The sequence below is a fragment of the Phaenicophaeus curvirostris genome, chromosome 6, assembly GCF_032191515.1.
Source record: "Phaenicophaeus curvirostris isolate KB17595 chromosome 6, BPBGC_Pcur_1.0, whole genome shotgun sequence".
NCBI lineage: Eukaryota > Metazoa > Chordata > Aves > Cuculiformes > Cuculidae > Phaenicophaeus > Phaenicophaeus curvirostris.
Window position 1 is genome coordinate 39,672,975 of NC_091397.1, and position 22,767 is coordinate 39,695,741.

General features: G+C 42.8%; 1 protein-coding gene across 1 annotated transcript in view; it reads right to left on the reverse strand.

Annotated features, from left to right (window-relative positions):
* Positions 1–14,413, reverse strand: part of AOAH (acyloxyacyl hydrolase) — a 76,575-nt gene extending 62,162 nt beyond the window's left edge. Inside the window, exons 1-2 of the mRNA XM_069859855.1 lie at positions 14,289–14,413; positions 13,706–13,860 (exon numbers count right to left, since the gene is read on the reverse strand). Of these exons, the coding sequence (XP_069715956.1) occupies positions 13,706–13,860; positions 14,289–14,413 (280 nt within the window). The remainder of the gene's footprint in view (positions 1–13,705; positions 13,861–14,288) is intronic.
* Positions 14,414–22,767: the final 8,354 nt, after the last annotated feature.

A 22,767-nucleotide genomic window follows, 5' to 3' on the forward strand; every position in this document is an offset into this window, starting at 1 on the left:
CTCTCAGGATTAGATCTGACACAAGCTAGTAAGGAGGTGAGCTACAGCATTTGGATGTGGATGCAGATCCATCTTTTTCCAAAGCTCAAGGGTTTAGGGTTTTCAGACTGGGACAACTCTTCTAAGTGAGATTTTAAATTCCTTCCAAGTACCTCTGCCTATGTGCTATTAAATCAAAGTGATGTTTTCCAGTGTGAATAATTTTCATGCTCCTATGGATCAAATGGCAAGTCAAACCGGAGATAATGCAATTGGAACTTGCAGTAAGACCAATACCTTTGAGTCTTCTATTACTTCTTCTATTCTGAATACAACAATCCAGTGGAAATTACAGTGAACTTGTACCTCTTTTGCAGGGATAAAAGCCCACTTATCCATCCTTACTAAATAAAACTCTCTCTCAAAGTCCTCTGCAGAGTAATTTGTAAAGCATGCTAAGAGCCAGTACCTCCAGTCAGCTTAAAAGAACAGGAGAATAAATGGAGACAGATACAACCAAGAAAAAATCCTGAAGCAAGTAATTTCTTCTCCCTGCACCCCCCCCAAATAGCCACATGTTAACCCAAGTAATTAATAGTTAATTCAAACATAATAGCTCATAAACAGACAAAAAAAGTGGAATAACAAGGATCAAAACTAAACCTAAAGGAGACATTCAAATTGGAGGGTAAAGCATGCTCAGGTCTTGCCCTGGAAGAACAATCCAGGGCTGCCTGGGCCCTGTTTAACAACCAGCAGTTGCCTTGGCACAGATTAACCCCTGCCATGCCCAAAGCAATGCATGTGCTTGTGCTTGTGCTAGGGACCAGTCTCCAGAGCACCTTTGGACAAAGACACTCAGTCACGGGAGGGGGAGTTGAGCCGTGCAAGAGACTGCAGCTGTTTGTTTGCAAGCCATGCCTTGCACTGGCCCCATAGACAGGAAAGCGACCCTGAGTTATTTGCAAGGGTAACGTGAACATAACCACAATGGACTGACACCATCACTTAGCACTGAGATGGCTGCGTACATTTTTGAAACATGCCAGAAACACATCTAAAAGGCACTGCATAACTTGGTCCTTACAAGGCCAAATTATTGGTACACAGTAGCAATGTACAGACAACCAAAACTACCCTTCCCCTGCCTTCTGCGTCTGTTTTATTCATGAAGATGAAGGCTCAGAAAAAATTAAATACCAAAATGATGGCTTAACCACAGAACCACATATTCTTCCTGTGTCTGCTTTTCTTGTCTTACCAAGGTCAAGCCTTCACCTAACAATCTTACTACCTAGAAGTCAGAAAGACAAAAAGGAGTCCAAGCAGAAAGATGGGAAGCAGCTAGTCCTTTGATGTTTTCTGAAGGAACAGCTTTTGCTGTTTTACCCCTCATTCTTTTTCACCATGAACTTGAGGAAACTACAAATGAGGACATACCTGCACTTAGCAGGAGTCCACAAGAGGTAAAGATAAGGAGAAGAGAAAGAAACTCAGAAGACTGTGAGGTTAGCAATGTTAGCACAGGAAAATGCTTCAGTGGCCAGAAGAGCTGAGAGAGCAGACAAGGCCTCAAAACAAAGGTTGAAGCAGAACTGAGCACAGGGCCACAAGGCAAGTGGGCAACAGCTACAGAGCGGATGCCAGTGTGAACTGAGGAGTAGGACCAGACTGTGAAATTGCAAGCCTGAATGCAAAATGAGGGTACGACACCCACTGCAAGAACAGGTATGAGCTGAGACATGGGAGACCAGTGAAAACCAGAGGAACCTAGGATGTCATGTCCTGAGGCTCAGTAACCCACCACATCAGGGAGCTGACAGCGTTACTGACTGCAGCAGAGAGAAAATACTCTCATTGTGTCTGTGCTGCAAAACACAGCACTTCTGTACCTTCAGCCCGGGCTGGACAGCACACTTCACAGCGAGAACAGAATCCTTTCTTGGTCCCCAGCTCCCCCACTCTCCCTCAGCTGCCTCTCCTGCCCAACCCACTTTTTGGGCAGCCCTACCAAACAGCACTGGAGCTGAGGGCTCGGATGGGTTCAGCTTCCTAAAAGTCTATCTCCCACCTGTAGCACCTCTTCATTCTCTGAAGGGACCAGAGCAGTGTGCCACTGTGATAAAGCTTACAAACTGCTGCTGGTGGGAGTGGGATGCTGCTGCCTGCCTCCCCTCACCGCCTGCACCACAGCTCATGCTTCCTGTGTCTTGGCACGTCTGCCCCAGCCACGAGCATAAAGCAACCTCTGCAATGTCTCTGTTTTCAGTTACACCACCATCAGGTGCCAATATGTCAGCTCCAGGGCTACAAGGAGAGATTTTGGTTCAGTGTAAAAGCTGGCCTGATAAAAATTTTGACGCAATAAGTTGACCCTCGTGCAGTAGGAGAGACCGGCTCACAACATGGCCCCATGCCTTCCCCAGCAAGTGTGGAGAGCTTGGCTCTGGCCCTGCCACACCTCAGTGTACCACTTTTACACTGAAATAGTTATTTACCCCAAGCACAGGCTCAGCAGCCTGCCTAATGCTTTGTCTCAGTATGGAGGTGCAAAGACGCTCCTCTCTTTCCAACTCAGATGTTGCCTACATGGCTCTCATTTTCATTATCGCAGCAAGGTCCTCTTGCCTCCAGTAGAGCCAGTGCAGAGAAAGGGGCATATGGACAAGCAGCCTGACTGCTTCAAGTCCAAAGAGTTCGGCTGACGATAAAAATACCCTTGGTGTTTTCAATTCACCTAGTATACAAGAAGACACTCGTTACTGAACATATGAATTTCTCTCTCACGTTTGTCAGACCACAAGGGGTGGGGCAGAAATGTCTATTTTGGGTTCAGCTCTACCAAACAGAAACAATCACGCAGGTAACCCAACTCACAGAGCAGTCTCCTAGCAATTAAATGGAAATTTTTCATGTTGATTAAGTCAGTTAAGACACTTTTGTGTCTACTGAACCAGGCCCAAAGGGAGTTTTGCTTCGCATGAGAATTAATGGAGCCATTGCTAAGTTTGTGTATTACTTAATGTAGTACCGTAGGCTACTAGATGCTATATGAATATAAATAACAATAATAATAGCCTAACTACTTGGGAAAGACCCACAGAACTGAACTTCAAACTCACAGAATCATAGAATAACCAGGTTGGAAGAGACTCACTGGATCATCGAGTCCAACCATTCCTATCAAACACTAAACCATGCCCCTTAGCACCTCGTCCACCTGTCTCTTAAACACCTCCAGGGAAGGTGAATCAACCACCTCCCTGGGCAGCCTGTTCCAGTGCCCAATGACCATTTCTGTGAAAAATTTTTTCCTAATGTCCAGCCTAAACCTCCCCTGGCGGAGCTTGAGGCCATTCCCTCTTGTCCTGTCCCCCATCACTTGGGAGAAGAGGCCAGCACTCTCCTCTCCACAACCTCCTTTCAGTTAGTTATAGAGAGCAATGAGGTCTCCCCTCAGCCTCCTCTTCTCCAGGCTAAACAACCCCAGCTCTCTCAGCTGTTCCTCGTAAGGCCTGTTCTCCAGCCCCTTCACCAGCTTTGTTGCTCTTCTCTGGACTCGCTCCAGAGCCTCAACATCCTTCTTGTGGTGAGGGGCCCAGAACTGAACACTGTATTCAAGGAAAATGTTTTATTTCATAAACTAGTCTTTACTATCACAGAGACGTGGCTTTTGGTCACACTATTACACCCTCCCCATCTTGACCACTCACATACCACACCTCAGTTATTCAAATGCTACCCTGTAAATGTAGTTATTCCAGGTGAAATGCTATTGTTCACAAGATAAGTCCATCCCCAGCTTTCCTGTAGGTCCCCTTTAAGTATTGGAAGGCTGCTATAAGGTCTCCCTGGAGCCTTCTCTTCTCTACACTAAACAAGCACAACTTTCTCAGCCTGTCCTCACACGAGAGGACCATCCTTGTGGCCCTCCTCTGGACTCATTTTAACAGATCTATGTCCCTTCTGTGCTGAGGACTCTAGAACTGAATGCAGTACTGCAGGGGAGGTCTCACAAGAGTGGACTAGAGGGGGAGAATCACTTATGATGCAGCGCAGGACATAGTTGGCTTTTCTGTGCTGCAATCGCACATTGCTGGCTCATGTTGAGTTGGCATATATATGAGAGATTTATATCACGTATATATTTTATATATGTATAAAAGATTATGTATACATATGATTATATATGATATATATCTGGATTTCATGGCAGAAAAAGAATTCACTTCTGGCTGCAGCATAAGAAGACACTACCCTTTAAGGAAATCAGCAGAAATCTTCCTGCTAACTGGTTATCCTAGCCTTTAATGGGTCTTAATTCTGCTGTCTAGAAGTGGGAAAAAATTAGTTAGCTAAAAAAAGAAAGAGGGAAATCAGTCTTTGCCTGTAGAAATCTCACAGCTTTAATTACTTGCAATGTGTAGTAAGTATAAACACCAGTAGAAAAGCACTTCCAGATCTGGACAGTCATTAGCAGCTATTGCTTGCTCTTAATTTAGTAGATATTTAGACACAATTTATTTCTCATCATGAGCTGGGCACATATGAGGTAATGTAGATAGGTTTCATAATTAAAGGTTAAAAAAAGTTCTAAATTTTTTTATAGTTGCTACTGATTTTCTTCAGACACAAATTTCAAGAAATTGACTCTTCTCTCACAGTCCAACAATGGGTTTCAATGCCTTGACAGTCTGAAGGATGTTTTTTCTGGAAGAAATTGATTGGTATTATAATGCCTAACAGCCATTAGAAACTAGACTCTGGTATTAATAAAAAGCCTGTCTCATTTAGTGATAGTTTGTCTTATCTGCAATTAATTTCTGAAGAGATAAGAGAAAACCATAACCATTTCGCTCAGCAGCAGTAATCTGAAAACTCACATGTCAGGAAGTACTTCTCTCTGTGTATTTGAAAATAACGTGTAATAATAAAATGACATTTCCAATAAGCTCAGAAAAAAAAATCATATCCAAATAATACAATCAGAGCTAGAGAAATTTATTTCTTAGCTGTGAAGCCTCTGGCAGTTTGAGCAGACTATTTAACTTAATCCACTTCTACCATACATGTTTGAAAGGCTCTATAATTAGAATCATACCTAAGGATGTCAAGAAGTGTCTGGATAGTGAAACCTGCCTCTCCAAGTTTCAGATTTGTAGATGTATCTGTATGAGTAAAATTCTGTTAAATGGGATTTCTGGCACATGGCACATCCTGCTTTGTCATCCTTTGCTTAGATTCCTGGGTGCTGGAGATCTTTCTCACCCCTCCACTCATATCACTGTTCCCCAGCCAGAAATTAAACATACCCCCCAGAGCAAAAGGGGGAAAGAAGCCCAGAAAAGTGGCCTTGGACACAGATAGCTCTCCACAAACCCTGCAGTCCAGGCTGTGGTCACCCTGCTTGCTCCTGGTGGAGCAGGAGCCAGAGCCTTACTTGGTGAAGCAGCAAACCTCTGCCTGAAATACCTGTCTGCATAAGCAAGGCCCTGTATAAATGAACCCATCTATCACAGTCCTGGTTTATACAGAAGATGGAGGTTTTCCCAAAACAGTCTTTGCTTCTTCCATTTATAGATAATCACAGGCTCCAGTGCATCTCTTAAAGCTTTCAGATTAGGAGTCCCCATAGACTGTCCACAAAAGATGATACTGCTACTTCTCAGGCAGATGTTGTTGATCGGGCATAAAAACACCTCCTTCTACATTTATCTAATCCAGTTCTAGTTCAGTCTGGAACAAAACAGCCCTGTTTGAAATAAGAGCATTCACATAGGGAGCTAATAAGAAATAAGGTTTTCTCCTCTGAGATGGGGATGTTCACATGGTTGTTCTAGGTACAGGCAAACAGCGGATACACAAAAGTACAATACAGGGATGTTCTTTTTTCACTATATATTCCTTTCCTCATACTTTTCAATAACCATTTTGCCACCTTCTGCTGCTTCTCAGCACAACACTGATACTTTCAAAGAATAGCCCTTTATAGCCTCAAGACTTCATTCCAGAGTGGAATTCAGCTCAAATGACTTAATTGTATATGCAAAGCTAGAACAGTTATTTTCCCATATACATCGAGAGGACTTGTTACTTTGAAAGGTAATTTAGAAAGGGATCTGTGTGTCTTCTAACTCAGACTTTGCTTCCTATTCCATTCGCAGTGCTAAGGTATTTCATAGAGATATTGAAGTGATGGAATATGATTATAGGTATCCATAGTCAAATATGTTGGCATATGCAAGACCTTTTCCCCCTAAATTTGCTAAGTGTCATAAAATGACTTTGAAATGCTAAATGGTACATTATTCTGAAACCCATCACTATGCATAAAATTACACACAGTATACTGTTTAAAGGCACTTTTAAAACATTATCAGTATAGCAATTAATTTGAGTGCATTCTAGCTCTATAAAAAAACAACAAGCCCTGGAATATTCATTTCCATTTCTGTTGCTCATGCAATAGCAGTGAGACACTTTAGAACCTCTGACTTCAGAGCTCCATTCATTTATTATTGTTTCCTTAAGGCACTCGATGAGGACTCTGATACAGTTAGGCTGGTACAGAAAACTCAGTTTTATGTATCCCTAGTGTTTCCTATATTACACTTTAAAGAGCCCTATTTAACAAAATCTATAACCCAAGGAATTTCCAATGAAAATGTTTTCTGCATTAATTAATAGAAAAAAGTGAGCGTATGTGTGCCATTAACATATTTTAATTTTCCAAGTCAGGAAAGGGTATTGAAAATTTACAGAAGTCTGCATAGTGGCAGGGGGAGTTAATGTAACTGGATAATTTCATCCTTGTCACAAAGGCTTGACCATTTAAAAATTCCAAATTCATGAAACTTTTTTCAGACATACAGTTCCTAAAACTATTGAAAGCAATTGCCTTGAACTTTAGCAGGTTTTTCTGAAGTTCTTTACAGGGCTAGCAATCGAACAAGAGTGTGAGGCACACACATTAAGGGAGTCAACAACTAAAAAGACAATCACTACTGAATAAATAAGAGAAAACTAAGAGCAAGGATTAGTAATGTGAAATGTACAAGACTGTCCAGGTACACAAATACACAAACAAACACACACGCAAATACACAAGTGTGTATTTACACACACACATATATACGTAGAAGTACTAAGCATACCTTTTTTATTGTTATCAATAAATATATTTGCATTTTATAGCCATAATCTTTCAGCAAAATTTGGGGTGATCTTGAAAATCAGTTTTTTTACCATCAGTTTTTCAAAAGTACGAATCCATGTATAAGTATTTAAGAGTTGCTTTAGTATCTTTACCTCACTACTCACATGCCTGTGGTTCTTCTATCCTAAGTACAGTCATAGGAAAAATATTATGGTCAAATTCAGTATTTATTAGGGATCATCAGGCCAAATTTCGCCACTGAGTAAACTGAGCAACATTGGTGAAGCAAACAGAGGTGCTGCAGCTTGGCATTGATTTAGCTGTAATCAAAGTCGACCCCAGCCTTTGAAAGTAAAATACATTGTGGTGCTACATAGATATTGGCCATGGCCTTTATTCAGAACTCATTGAGCTGTAAATTATACGTTCTGTCATGGTGCCTTCCCAGACAATGCGGGCACAGCCAGTATGTCTGAGCACAGTTATTAAAAGCTTCCAACTTCATTTGGCATGTTCCATTGTGTGAAGTTAGAGCGAACTCCAAACGCCACCAGTCCTACTGCCACTCCACAGGGCATATTTCATCCCTGCACCCATGCACAGCTAGACAGAGGCAAACTGTTGATGACATTGACTACCACACAAATCAACACAGGTAGAAGTTAGTGTTTTAGGCTGTTGAGAAGTTTGGAAACATCTGTTCTTTAACAGAATCAAAGCTGAAAATAGGTTTCAAAATCATGCCTCTTCATACACTAGAAATTATGTGCTCTTAGGTGAATAGAAGAGGTGACCCGCAAAGGTTGCTGAGAATGGCATTATACTGAGCACAAAGATGGGGAAATTTGCTTCCCTGGCTGCTGACCCACTCAGTAGCAAAGAAGATGGAAAGTGCTGCTGTCCAGCTGTATTGAGCACACCCTGACTAATCACTTCATTCCTAAAAGGGCAGCCAAAGTTAATCACCAAAAGAGCTGAGCAGCTTGCTTCTGGGAAGAAAATAAATAAACCCTGCTATTTGCCAATGGTTCTCATGGTCAAAGCACCGAACTCCCAAAAAGCTGGCCTGGAAGAAGTCATTTTATGAAAGCAAATGCTAGGGCAGAAATGCTGTTTGAAAGGGACAGGGTAGATGCAGATTGGTTAAGATCTCTAGTAAGGTCTTCTACAGCCTTCTCAGAAACTAATGACAGTGGTCACTTATCACTACCATTAAAATTTTTCTTCCTAACTTGAATATCATTACTGGTATCCATTTCTCTTATTTCTTACTTAACTGTTAGTAACACTGAGAACTCGTCAATGTTTTTGAGGACAGCGATCATGCCTTTTCTCAAGATTTTCTTCTCTAGACTGATTAACTCTAATTTATTCAGTCTTTATAGTCTGCTTGTTTTTCTCCAAAACCTCCTGTCGCTCTGCATCATTCTGGATGCACAGCCCCCAAAAGGAAGGCAGAAATTCCTCTGAGACTTTGTCAATGCTGAGAAATATAGTGGGTTACTTCACATCTTGCAAGCTAACTTCTGTTCACATGTCTTGGTGTACGCACTATGTGCGTTCTTCGTGACAGCATGTGATCATTGTGCCACTACAAGCCCAGACGATCTTCCCTAGGGATGCCACTCAACCTGTTGTTCCTTATTCGCTAAATGTATCATTTACAACTCCTGCTGAAGTACCTTCAACATACCCATATTGTATTGATCCTTTGGTGGGGGGAAGAGGGGGACAAGCCCTTCAAGTTTTCAAAATTGTTTTGAATTCAGTCCTGCACTCCACTGTACTTGCAACCTTTTCAGCTTTATATGAGCTGCTAATTTAATAGCACACTATTCCTTTACCTTGGCTAATTAAAACATGGAATGGTAGTATGGGTAAAATGGAAGTCTAAGAATGACCTCATTTTGTACATCTTTCCACTTAAGGAATTACTTTCCACTCGTAATTACTCACTGAACAAGGCAACCCACCAGTTTTGTCCTGCCCTGTCATATATTTCTCAGCCATTAGTTTAGTGCTGAGGTGGTGCCAAAAGTCCAGCTGTAATGTCTACTATCTCTTCTGTGTCTATAGGTCATTATCTCACCAGCAAAGAAACTTAGATTGATCTGACACTGTTTCTCCTTGATAAATCCAGTGAGGCTTTTGCTTATATTTCCTTTTAAAACGTGCTTTTATAAAGTTTTACTAACTGTTGCAGGATTTTTCTAGGAACTAATATTTAACTGACTGTTCCGTAATTCCCCAAATTTCCTTTCTGCACCATGTTGGAGAAAGATTATTACAGCAGTTCCCTCCTGTCTTTCAGTGTCTTCCCTGCTATCTTGTCCTCCAGAGCAGCTTCTGCCATTCCTGAGGTTCCTTCAAGTAATTCTGAAGTCACCTTTGCTAGAGAACAGGACAATTTGCAAAGGCACTTCAAAGGCTTTGTGATAATTTGGGGTGGTGGGGTGTGTGGACTAAAACCTTAAAAAATAATCAGAATTAGTGAAAGATAAAGAACATGATCTCAGATGCTATGAAACAGTAACACCAGTGTCAACAGTTCCCAGTGTTACTGTACTGTCTTTGGGTAAAATTAACTTGCTTATAATTTTTCTTGCTTTGAAATGGGTAGTGTTTTCCTCATTTAACAGATGAGAAAACTCTAAGTCTTGAATATCTGAAGGGCTCAGCCATACTTAAATTTTGAGAGAAAAATACAGTGTGTTGTTCTCAGGATGCCCCACTGAAATTGTCAGGCTGCACATACCAAAAGGGTTTCTAGGTCCCATTGTGAACAAAGCCCTTAAGCCATACTGCCAGTCAGTAACAAAACCAGATTTGAAAACCAGACCAAGCATCCAGCTCCCAAACCAGTGCACAAAACAAAAACTCACTCACCACCTTTACATGAGATGAAACAGCTGTAAGGATCTTTGCATACACGAAAACTTCCTAAAGCCCTTTTATCTACCATAAGGAAAAAGCAGAAGAATATATCATATGCAAAGTGGCTGAGAGGCCCAGAGGAAGAGCTTGAGCCGATTTCATGGTATGCAAAAAGAAGGGGCATTTTTCCAACCTGTGGAGGCAGGAAACACTGATAGAGGAAAGAGATTGTCACATATTGGGAAAATTCTTCTAGTGACAGGGCCAAAGAAAGACCACGTATCTATTTATGAGCAGGTTGGAGACAGTTAGGAATTGCTTAGGTATACTACATCTGACCTTGTGGCCAGGAGGATTACTGACAGGTCCTTTCCCCCTCTTTTTTATAATTCTAAAAGGTAGTAGTATTAAATTCCTTTTTAGGTGGCAATACTTTCCAGATGTTTTATTTTTACACTGAATCATTTATGAAACACTTTCTCTGAATGAAGCAGCCAAATTTTTTCAAGAAAATAAAGCAAAAATGATGTGACTTTTTCTAGAGTTTGAGGCTGATCAAAACCTCTGTCTAAATGTTTTCCAACACAATTAAGTTTACTGTAAAAGAAGTCACCTTCTTTTTTTTAGGCAAGTAACAGTCTGAAAGCAGAAATGTTTCGGCCAGCCTCTCTCCATGAGTTGTCTGAATTGTTCACCCTGCTGTGGCACCTCACTGGACACATTCTCCTCTCCTCCAGCCCTATTGCATATCGGCATACAGATGCCTACCCAATACGCATTTCCCAGGATGTGCTAAGAGCAAGGGAGTTCCTTGAAGCATCTAGCTGCTTTCTCACCTACAGCCAGAATATATGGGGGCAGATGATGACAACCCAGGGAGCACAGCTAGCAGGAGGAACAGAAATGCAAAGCAACCAAGTAGTATCACATTCAATGGACGTACCAGAGCTACATTTCACTCTGCTGTCATATAATTTCTCCACATTTCTTCAATAAGTGTAATATTTTCAGTGGAAAGGCTTAACAGAAAATATTTTTTTGGTTTTGTTACTCTAAGAGCATCTGTTTTCTGACTGGATTTGCCTACTAACACAGCAATCTAAATCGTACAGGTGGTACACACATAGGAGTGGCCAGTGATGACTAATGTACAGTTACCTCTTTTCCCTCAGAAAAGAGAGGCAAGTAGCTTGGAAAGATTAGACACCTCATCATACACTTAAACTGCACACAAATGTCCATTTCTTCAGGAAAATCTCATATACATTTAGCAGTAGGCATTTCTCACATGAAAAATTCTGCCTTGATCAATAAGATCAAGAAGACAGAAAAAGTTCTCATGTCTTTCGCCCAGTGCCTTCCCAGATGTCAATCTGAGGCAGCAGGGTCTGGGGTCAAGCTGTTGAAAGTAAATCACAATCTTCTTCCTACATCTCATCTTAATTTCTGCTCCTAAGAGGGCTGGTCACCAAGTCAGCCACAAGAACTGACATTACCCCTGCTCCATGCCACAGGAAGTGTGACCATCAGTTCTTTCATGCTTTCCCTTTTCACTTGTGATAGGAAGAGAAACAGATGGCTTGTCAGTGTTTCCAAGAGTTAATCAAGAGAGCAGCTAATCAGTGAAACCCCAGAGGGGGCCATCTGGGCTAGCAGGGAGCAGCCTGACAGTGTTCAGTCACCAGCCCTCCCTGCCAGGACTGGACCATGCAGTTTGAATCCTCTGCAATCTTCATTTTTAGCTTGTGGCTTACAGAGGTCTGGATAGTCTGGTTTGGTCTTGAGTTGAGCTCATGTGGTTGCTTTTAACTGAAGGGAGAGCAACTGGTATGGAAGGCAGGTTTTTTTGGGTCTCCCCACTGAACAAATATGCTGGGGAGATGTTTGGTGGTCCCAGTAGCAGGGCTGGTGCAGCTTTCTTCCCATTGGGATGAAAAAATAAAATCCCATAATTTATCTTGTACAAGGCAACTTCAATGCACTGTACAGCCCCTTAGGAATTTAAAGCTTTGCTGGAACAAAAGGCAAACCTCACATCCGACATGTAAAAAACCACCGATGTAAACAACCACTACCTTTTCTGCACCATCAAAACTTTAGCTGCCTAAAGATCAATGAGGGGTGACCTCATTGCTCTCTACAGCTACCTGAAAGGACGTTGTAGAGAGGAGGGTGCTGGCCTCTTCTCCCAAGTGACAGGGGACAGGACAAGAGGGAATGGCCTCAAGCTCCGCCAGGGGAGGTTTAGGCTAGACGTTAGGAAAAAATTCTTTACAGAAAGGGTCATTGGGCACTGGAACAGGCTGCCCAGGGAGGTGGTTGAGTCACCTTCCCTGGAGGTGTTTAAGGCACGGGTGGACGAGGTGCTGAGGGATATGGTTTAGTGTTTGGTAGGAACGGTTGGACTCGGTGATCCGGTGGGTCTCTTCCAACCTGGTAATTCTGTGATTCTGTGATTCTGTGATTCTGTGATCTCACCATTAAAAAGCACCACTTCCCTCTCACTCTGGCAGCTGCTCAGTCACTGCTTGTGTGGCTGCTCACCCAAATAAGGTCTGTCCCTGACATGCATTTCTGCTTTTCACAACACAATCTCATTTTCTGGCTTGTGGCTTAGGACTGACAGAGGCTCCACAAGCCTCACTGCTCCAGCTTCACTCCACTTTATGTTCACTCTGCCTCACTGGTGCCAAAACCTGCAGGAGCAATGTAGATGGCTCAGAAGTAGCACAAACCCTTATTTTTATCAAGCTTAGGATTATTGTTTTCAATTGTGTTCCTTAAGCCACAGTGAAAAAAATTTTGGGCAGAAAGGAAATATTTCCTTCTGAAGGATGGAGAATTGTGATAGGGTTTAAGTTAATGGCACAGAAGCGCCCTAAAAAGCGAAGATCCAATGCATAAGACATATCCATAATTTAACATTTGCTCACGTAAAAAAATACAAGTTACTGCATCTTTCTAGGTACAGAGTCTCATGCCAACAATTTCTGATGCTGAGATACAGTTCACATCGACTTTGGTGTTACTGGTCTCGCTTTGGGAACTACTTAGTCAGCTGAGGCCTCTGTGGAGATCAGCGCAAAGTCACACAACAGGGAGTTGAGAGAACACATTCACCCCACTTTAGTACAGGACAGGCAGACACATGTGCTTCCTCACAAAAAGGAAAGAAAATATGATGGAGCAGCCCTTCTAACTTGACTATATAGAGATGACTATCAAGACCACAAAGGACTCTGGCCCAAGTATGGACCAACTGTTTTTAAGAATAGTTTTCCCCATTCCAATAGGCAAGGAAATCAATAAGGAGACTCTGAGTGAGTCTGAGGAAACCATGATGTTCTGCAATTAAACAAAACACAGTGTGAACCCTAACAAATGCTCAGACCCCATAACACCTTGTTTTCAGGTGCTAGACCTAGGGCTGTTAAAGCCACCTTGCTAGATGCCATTCCCGGCAGAGCAAAAACATGAACTTTGGGAAGCAGCCACTCAAAAACAAATAAAATAACTCCGGACCCCATGCTGGCCTTGCAAATTCTTCAGTGAATATTTCACCAAAGACTACGAGTATTTTTCAGTACAGCCTTAGAAATAGATAAAGGAGTGATTTATGATGTGCATAGCCATTCTTAGCTCCTGTGGAGTAACAAATGAACTAGTTCATTAGGCAAACAAAACTTGAATACATACCAACACAGGTGTGTCCTTTGTATAGCCCAGAGGACAGTGCAGGGGTCGGTGGGTCATTTCCATGGGGTAGTGGGGAAGAAGAGACAGCCTTCAGCAGAAGCAGGAGCCAGAGGATACAGAATAAGTTAAGGAATGTTTGCCTAGACTCTCTCATCCTACAGAAGGGAAAGAAGGAAGAAATGAGGTGGGAAGGATGCATATGGATTTGTATTCCCTTAATGCTCAGTGAGCATCCTCCATCCTGGTCTCATTAGCAACTCGAGTAGAAAGGCAACTCGCATACCTATGTAGCTATGTGTAGTGCAAGATTTCCTCCCAGGCTGGGACAAATCTCTGCACTCTCACGAGGTGCACAGAGGATCCTGCACGCACACACTGCAGGTGCTCTTCTGGCCCCTGCTCTTCCACAGCCCTCAGCCCCTCTCAAGCCATCCAGGGCAGCTGTGCAACCACCCACAACACTCCCCAGTGAGTCCCATACACAGGGGCACCCCATGACCAGGCTGGGAGGATGTCCCACAGCCCCAGGCTGCTCTCTGCACCCTCATGCGTTCCCACTGCCCCATTTGCAGCTCTTCCCAACCTGCTGGCCTGGGACGACCACAAGGGTTGCACGAACAGCTCTGGTACAGCGCTCCTGTGTCTCCTGCAGCAGCAGCGGATGACTAACGACCTTAAACCACAGTAGTTGCCGGAGCCACTCAGCATTAATAACACAAGACACTCCCCTGAACAACTAGTGTTGCAAAAAAAAAAAAAAAGAGGCACTTCCCAAACCCTCCCCCAGCTCTGCTGTCGCTTCTCTGCCCTCCTCCGCAGATAAGAAAAAAAATATCTCTCTGACTTCTTCTGTAAGATTTTTTTCACTAGGGTTTTTGTTCAGGAGGACTGGGCATGAAAAATAAAGGAAAAATGCTGCTTGGACCAGAGTTGTGGGGCTGAAAGAGATGGGGCACTGCAGCCATGGGGCTCCCATGCTGGGGTTTTGTTGGGGCTTCAGTTCTGCCGTGGTTGAGGTAGGGGGACAGAAGGCAGCTGCTGGCATAAGGGCAACAGCAGGACCTGAATCTGTGTTCTCATCAGCTTTGAGCATGTTCATTTACAGCCTCCAGCTGCCTGTGAGACTTGAAAAATCCTGATCTTTTCCTGCTTTGGCAGTCATGACGACTAAAGGTTTCCCTGTCTTTTTTTTTTAATTCCCTCAGACAGGGCAGAAATCCGTCGCTTCCCAGCCTGAAGCAAAAGCAGAGAATAAAACATGTTTAAATGACATTGCTTAAGAGGTGGAACAAGCCCAAACAGCTAAATCCCAGATAGTGTGGATACAAGGATAGCTATAAGGATATGCTGTCGTGCTGAGGATCTGGAGAGCTAAAGACACATCCCACCTCTGCCTCTGTCTTTTTTTCTAAAGCTGGGCAAGTCTTTTACCCCTGCACCAGGCCACGGGTGCTCTTTCCTTTCCACTCTTTGCCTGGTTCTTTCAGAAGTGGGTAGGCTCACATCATGTGTTGCTAAGGGGCAATGAAGAACCTGTTTCATTTGGCATCCCTACATGCTTCCTGGGCGTAATTAAAGAAGAGTCATAAATGGTGTTCTAAAAGTGAAAATAGAGAATATATTAAACTCAGTGATTCCCTGCCAAATCTTCAGACATTCCTGCAGATCAAGATGACAGCACAGGAATCAGGTCAACTTTAGCATTTAATGTGAATTTTTGCAAACCACTTCTTTTCTGTGTAAGCCTGACCTATGACATCTTCAAAGACAGTCCTGGAAATTTTGCCTCAACTGTGATAAGCAAAATTTGCCTTGTGATAATGATAATATAATCCAGGAGCTTGCGGGGGATGGGGGGTGGGAATAAGACTGTTAAAAGCTTCAGTGTGAATACAAATCACTGCATATCTCCATTCTCAAAATCAAGCCATTGGCATCCACATGTACAATTTTCTTCTACAAAAGAAAAATGCCAACCCAAAATGGAGGTTATAGCTGTTGCCTGAGTTTTGCAGATCTGTTCCTACTTATCATTCTCCCTATAGCTAGCAATGTGGGGTTTGGTGTTTTTTAATAGTAGATAAACAAAAATCATAGTGCAAAGTACCTTATCCATATGCCAATCCTACTGAAGTCTGCAGGATGTTTTTCTTAACGCTGTAAGAACTTGCTATAAAAAGACGCTGTGCTACAGTGACTGCAGCTCCATTAAACCCTTTTTAACTCGCATATCACTTGGTTCCCAATGACACTTTGAAGTCCTTTAAAATTCTGCATATTGGCTCATGAGCACTTGCTGCAAAAGCAGAGTGCTAATAATAGTCAAGAAAAATCTTCCTAGCAGAGGTCTTTGGAATGGTTTCCTCTTCATATCCATAGCAAAATACAAATCTAAATAATGGCACTTATAAAGTATATAGATAGATCCCAAGCTGCTCCCAGGCATGTAAACCTGCAAAGGATACAGATCTAGCCTGTAATCGGCTGTGTTATTTTCTTTAATTTCAGGCTGAGGAAGGAGTGGTGAGATAACCCAGAATGGTGTGTAATACAGAGCTGGTTTTCACTATACCTTATGCTTAGCCAATGTCTTAAACCAATTAAAGAAAACCCCAAAGCTTTTAAAACATGCATGGATTTGCATGTATAGATTTAGAGGCCAGCTGGGAAGGTGACACACACACACATGGTGTTAAGTCTTTCTCCTTCCCACTCAAATCAGATAGCAAAACCTGCCTTTCACCAAGTAGATTTTTTTACTACTTCCAAGTCCTTAAGACAGCAAGGCCTAAAGTTGTCACGGTACAGCAGTGAAGGAGCACATGACTGTCTCTTAATAAGTGCATGAACAGTGTTAGTAGGAGGTAGAAAACCACATTAGATCTGTCCCAAAGGAAAGGATTTGGTCAAAAATGCTTCCATTAGGCTTGTGTACAACATCTAAGCTGAGGAAATAGACCTGGACAAGCATGACTGAGGAGATGCTGCCTACCTAGAAACAGAGCATGGCAGCAGGAGCGATGGGAGACCAGAGCTCTGGTCTCTGCAAAGTACCAGAAAATAACGATGGGATATTCCCTGCCTAAAAAGGTCTGCAGGGTCACCATATAGCTCGCGAGCATCTTTGTCTCCCCAGCTCCCTTGTTTTTACAATGTATTTGCAGCCCAGGCTCACACCAGATCCAGGCAGGATGCAGGGGAGTGGGGACCAGGTGCTCAGGGCTGAGCTGCAATGAAGCTCCTGGGGCCCTGGGCAGGGTGTCAGAGTTGGTCTCCCAGGCGGAGCTGATGAGAGCTGTTATTGCCCACAGATGCCCCAAGGCCCTGTTACTTGCCTTGAGGGAGCATGAGAACCAAGTGGGCTGCAGGAATGAACTCTGCAAAGATGCTCCTAGAAACCCCACCAAGTACCTGCAGCAGTACACACCAAAATAGAGTTGAGAATGCCACCAACATTTTGCCTCCCTCCGGGTGTCCATATGTCACTTCTCAAGATGGGGTGAGGACTGTGCAGAGCTAAAGGTGCGGTGAGGACACCACCTCTTGAAGATGAGAAACCTGCAGTGCTCTGGCAATGACCCAGCTCCACAGACACAAAGGTCAGACTGCTAGACAGAAGATGATGTAAGGTCAGCTGGATTTTTTTCAAGGGTGAATTTGGACTAGTCATAATAAATACATTAAAAAAATGCATGTAGACATCATGACAGCCCTGCACTTGGGTTGAGGCAACCCCAAGTACAAATACAGGCTGGGCAGAGAATGGATTGAGGGTAGTCCTGAAGAGAAGGGCTTGGAGGTGTTTGTGGATGAGAAGCTCTACAACAGACAGCAGTGTGCACTTGCAGCCCAGAAAGACAGTTGTATCCTAGGCTGCATCAAAAGAAGTGTGGTAAGCAGATCAAGGGAGGGGATTCTGCTCCTCTACTCCACTCTCAGAAGGCCTCACCTGGAGTACTGGGTCCAGCTGTGGTGTCCTCAGCACAAGAAAGACATGAATCTGTTAGATCTAGTCCAGAGGAGGGCCATGAAGACAGAGGGCTGGAGCAACTCCCACATGAGGGTAGGCTGAGAGAGTTGGGCTTGTCTAGCCTAGAGGAGAAAAGGCTCCTGGGAGACCTTATAGAAGTCTTCCAGTACTTAAAGGGACCTATAGGAAAGCTGGGGAGGGGCTCTTTATCAAGGTGTGCAGTGATAGGATTAAGGGTAATGGTTTTAAGATAAAAGAGGGGAGATTTAAATTAGCTGTTAGGAAGAATTTTTTTTACTGTGAGGGTGTCAGGTCCCTGGAAAATGTTGCCCAGAAAGTTGTGAATGTGCCACCCCTGGAGGTGTTCAAGGCCAGACTGGATGAGGCTTTGCACAACCTGATCTTGTGGAAAATGTCCCTCCCCATGACAAGGGGGGTGGAACTAGATGATCTTTAAGGTCCCTTCCAACCCAAACCATCCTATGCTTATATGGTCATATATACCTCTTCACACAGACTGCTGCTTCCTGCCAACGAAATGGGGTGACATACATCTCCCCCTATTCAGCACACAAACGAGGAAGGATGTGCGTTGTTTTCTCTGTAAGGTTTCAGTAAAACACTGAAACTCAGGCTGGACATTAGGAAAAAATTTTTCATGGAAAAGGTCATTGGAACTGGCACAGGCTGCCCAGGGAGGTGGTTGAGTCACCTTCCCTGGAGGTGTTTGAAGGACGGGTGGATGAGGTGCTGAGGGGCATGGTTTAGTGTTTGATAGGAATGGTTGGACTCGATGATCCTGTGGGTCTTTTCCAACCTGGTGATTCTATGATTCTATGACTGCCATGAAGGAAGGTCCTCTGCAGTTTGCTCTCAGGATGCCTGAACATGCTGAGGAGATTGCTCATCTTGGCCCGCTTGATGCACAAGATTATACATTCTTTCAGTTTTTGTTTCTGAGGGAATTTTGCCACACATGAGGGTCTGCAGAACTAAATGCTGGTTATCTTATTCCCACCTGCAGGCCAGTAGTAACTGTAACACAGGGAGGACACCACATAGGAGAGGGCTTTAGTTAGGGGTCACCAGAGAGGGCTGTAAGGGGCTATTGGACCATGATGTGTCCCACTTGGTAACTCCTAACTCAAGTTCTCCAGCTGTACCCTCAATCCTTTCTCAATTTAGGCATAGCTGAGAGAACCTTGCTCAGATGCATGGCTCCCAAAAACCTGAGACAAAGCAGATATAGTCAAGCAGAATGTAATCTGACTTTCCATGAAGACAGAGCAGATGGCAGCAAGGCACATGCATAGCTAGTGAAGAAATAAAACCCCCGTGGATGATCCCAAGGGGAGGAGTATAGTTGCTGGGGTTTGTAGGACCAAAAACACTCCCTCATTTCTTGTACTTTCATATTAGTTCCTGAAACCTAGTTTACACTGGCTTGGGGGGTTGTGGTGGTGACAAAAAATCTGGGGAACAGATAAGGTTTCAGTCTCCACTGTTGCTGTCCCTGGTAAAAATGCTATGGACTTGAGTTAGGATTTCTGATTTTCTGAACAAGGGCTTAAATACAATTTAAGAGTCAACCTTTCTCCAAAAGGGACACTTTCATATGATTACCACTAGAAATGTGAAATGAGTTTCTTTCTATGGTGGGGCCCTACAGACCGGTTTATGCATATAGCAAAAACATTGAAAAAAAAGCCTTTGAAAAGAAAAGACAATGGAAAATACTTTCATGAAGCCCCAGAGCAGACATTGATATGTGTTATGTCAGGATTAGGGACCACTTTGTTGAAAAAGGGAAACAGTCCCTTGAAATATGGAATAGTCATCTGATGAAAGGGATCAGCTGGCAGTGTATATTTACCTGTTCCGTCCAAGATGCACAAATTACTGCACTGTGAGGTTTTTTTTTACTATTTGGTTAGATTTCTGTTGCATATTTGTTTTTAAGATTTATGCCTTTTTTCTTTCTTTGTCACATTCATGTATGCATTTTTATGATGATTAAATGTGATCTTGGAAGACGTTCTCTCCCTCTCTCACTCCTCTTTGACGTGTTGTTCAGTTCTTAAGGGAATAGACATAAGCCTTGTATTTTTGTGTCTGGAAAGATAAAACCTGCAGGAAAAAGCCTTTAGATCAAAGATCCTCTCAGTCCCTTTTCTTTCTTTTATTTTCAAAACATCGTCCTTTGTGCCCTTTGACTCTGAAGTTCCCATTGGTTCATTGCGTTAGTTATTTTTCATTACTGCTCTCTGAATTTCTCTGTCATAATCATCTCCGCGGTTGGTGCATTATCACTGGCACGGATGAACATTTCCAAAGCCCCATGTGTATTTGCTACTGCACCACAGCCAACTGAGTCATTCCCTCTGCCCCAGTTTCCTTATCAGTTTCTGCTTGCAGTTCAAGCTATGCATCTATTTCAGACTCCCTACATCTCATTGTCATTCAAAGCTGCAAAGAAAGCATTTAAACCAATGTTTTCCTACGCTCCTATCTGAAAAGTTGTTCCAATCTATTGCCAAGCTGTAGCTGAGATGATTATCCTTTATTCTGTACCCTTTAATGAAATTAACTGTCTTAACTTGCAAGAGCTGTTGATATCTGTGCTCTTGGAAACACAGATAACTAACGTGACTTACTTCAGTTTTGAGTCTAACAAAACGTGGGAACAAGTCTCTGAGGGCTTTCAGATAGGCTACACATGAAAAATACAACTCTCTTGTTGGCAAGGCAGCACATTTCCTTAGTTGATCGGGTTTAGTGCAGGAAAAAAAACCCCTAGCTGTTCTGTTCTTACTATGTGCAGATAACCGTATACATTCAGAAGTAACCTTACCCACATAGGCTTTGCAGTTTGAGTTGGGTAGGCACAAGTGTGAGCCTTTTCAAATCTCAAGAACACCTAATTTTTGCTGTTATTTGGACAAAAGAAACAACTTTGGCCATTAAGGAGCAAAAGGATGTGGCAACATTAGTGATAAAGGACTAATTATAAAGAGTTAGTTAGAGCCCTTGGATTATAGAGCCATTCAGAGGCAGCTGTAAATACAAGTCAGGAAGCCTGGGATGGACTCTGTGCTGCTCTACAGTTTGGGTACTCATTTAAATACCAAACAAGTAAGAGCCAAGCATTACCAACTCAGCGTGATGGCATTTTTCTCCAATTATTGTCTTGCCATAAATAGCTAGTAGCCTGCTAGGCAAGGCAAAATCCAGTCTACTGCATCGATCCCTGCAGAGCTATTGCTATTGCATCAGGTTTTGTCAGAAATATAACCCCCTGTAAGACTTCTGGTTTAGCACTGATTGAAGCGGTGGTGAAGAGGGGAAAGCTTGCCCCAGATGCTATCAGGTTCTAAGTGTTTACAAGGGGAGTGCTATGATGTTAAAGGAGAAGAAAAATAAATGTTTGATTACGTTTGTTCTGTTTGATCTTTCCTCCAGTAATGTAAATAAAAGAAATGCAGCTCAACAGCCTCTTGATCTCAACACAAAACATGTTCCAATAAAAGATAATTATTCCCAGTGTTTGGGTTAGGGAACATTGGCAAATGCCATTGGAAGTGTTTTTAGCACATACCAAAGTTCACAAGATAATTTAAATGTATTGTTTGAGTCTCGTCTTGGGACTTCTATGCTCAGAAATGGGACCTGAACAAGATACATACTGCTGATGGCACTTCACAGTTCAATATTAGGTTGGGGGATTTTATTCTTACTCTTTCCAAAGAGATGTTTCACTGATTTGCTTCAATAATAAAAGACCTGCAGGTGAGCTGGACAGTTTCCATCAGCAAAATGGCCCTGCAGAGATAGCATCCATCATCCATAGATTAATATGCAGACGCAAAGCAAGCTGATTTTTCAAATATAATTAAGCAAGTCACTGGTCAACCAGCCATGTGCAGAGTTTTCATGCTCTGTGGATAAGTCAGGCTGTGTGAAAGTACTCAAAGCACTACATAGCCACTGACTCAAACAAGCTGAGGTTACAGTCAGTAAAGATCACACTGACCTCACTGATAATCTGGTCTTTTACAGGGAAGCCAAACTAAGGCACGAGGTCAGCCCTTACACTTGATCTTTCAGATCTATCACTGAAAATTCATGGAGGGCTTATTTGCATTTGTCTGTCTTCACTTGCAGCAGATTTTATGTTAATGTCTGACATGGATCGTTTAGTCTTGCATATATATGAGAAAAGGACATGGGCAGCTGGTTTTAATTACCACTGTTTATAGTTACCTCACCATAAAACAGAAATGTGCCTCTCCAAAATGGCTTTGCATTCAGAAAACCTTTTGGTCCTCTTTCTGCTTCCTTACGCTGCCTGGATGCCCCCCAGATTTATCTCTTCTTGGCTTCAGACTCAGTGCTCTATTTTCTTATTTTTCTGGCTCCTTCCAGAAATTAGGATATTAGAGAAAATACTCATTTAAACACAACAGCACTTGTTCACACTCATTCTGAGGGATGTGGTAAGGAGGGTGGTTGGGGCTCATTGCAAATCTGATGAGTTTATTCATCCCAAAAGTGACCTTGACCTGGAGAAGGTAGACATGACTCCTGCTGTCACGATGAGGAATGGCCCCTTGAGAATCAAAACCAGCAGCACAAGGACCACCAAACTATAAGCAAGGGAGAAAGCAGGCATGGCATCACATTTTTTCTCCACTGTAACTTTTCCCTGAATGTGTGATATTTCCACCTGGTCTCTGAGCCCTCTGCACCCATTGGAGTCATTAAATCATCCATCATGATACTGTCCTTTATGTGCAGTGGGATGGCTGTCTGCCTGCCTGACTCCCTTGCTCATTATTGGCCTTCTGCTTGCCTTTTCAGACAATTCAATGAAATAGAAATATCATTTCAGATAAATGTTCACTTGCTTATAATACATTTCTGAAACCATTCTGATCTCACTCTGCATAAAAAAGAGCTGTAATATCTTTCAGTGAGTTGCTGGGTACAAGGTTTATTAAATATGAGGGGTATAGGTATAGGCATATGCATTAGCAAAGTCTAGCCAACTAAATTGTTCAGACAAAATGAGCAGGTAATCTTCTGCCTTGTGAAA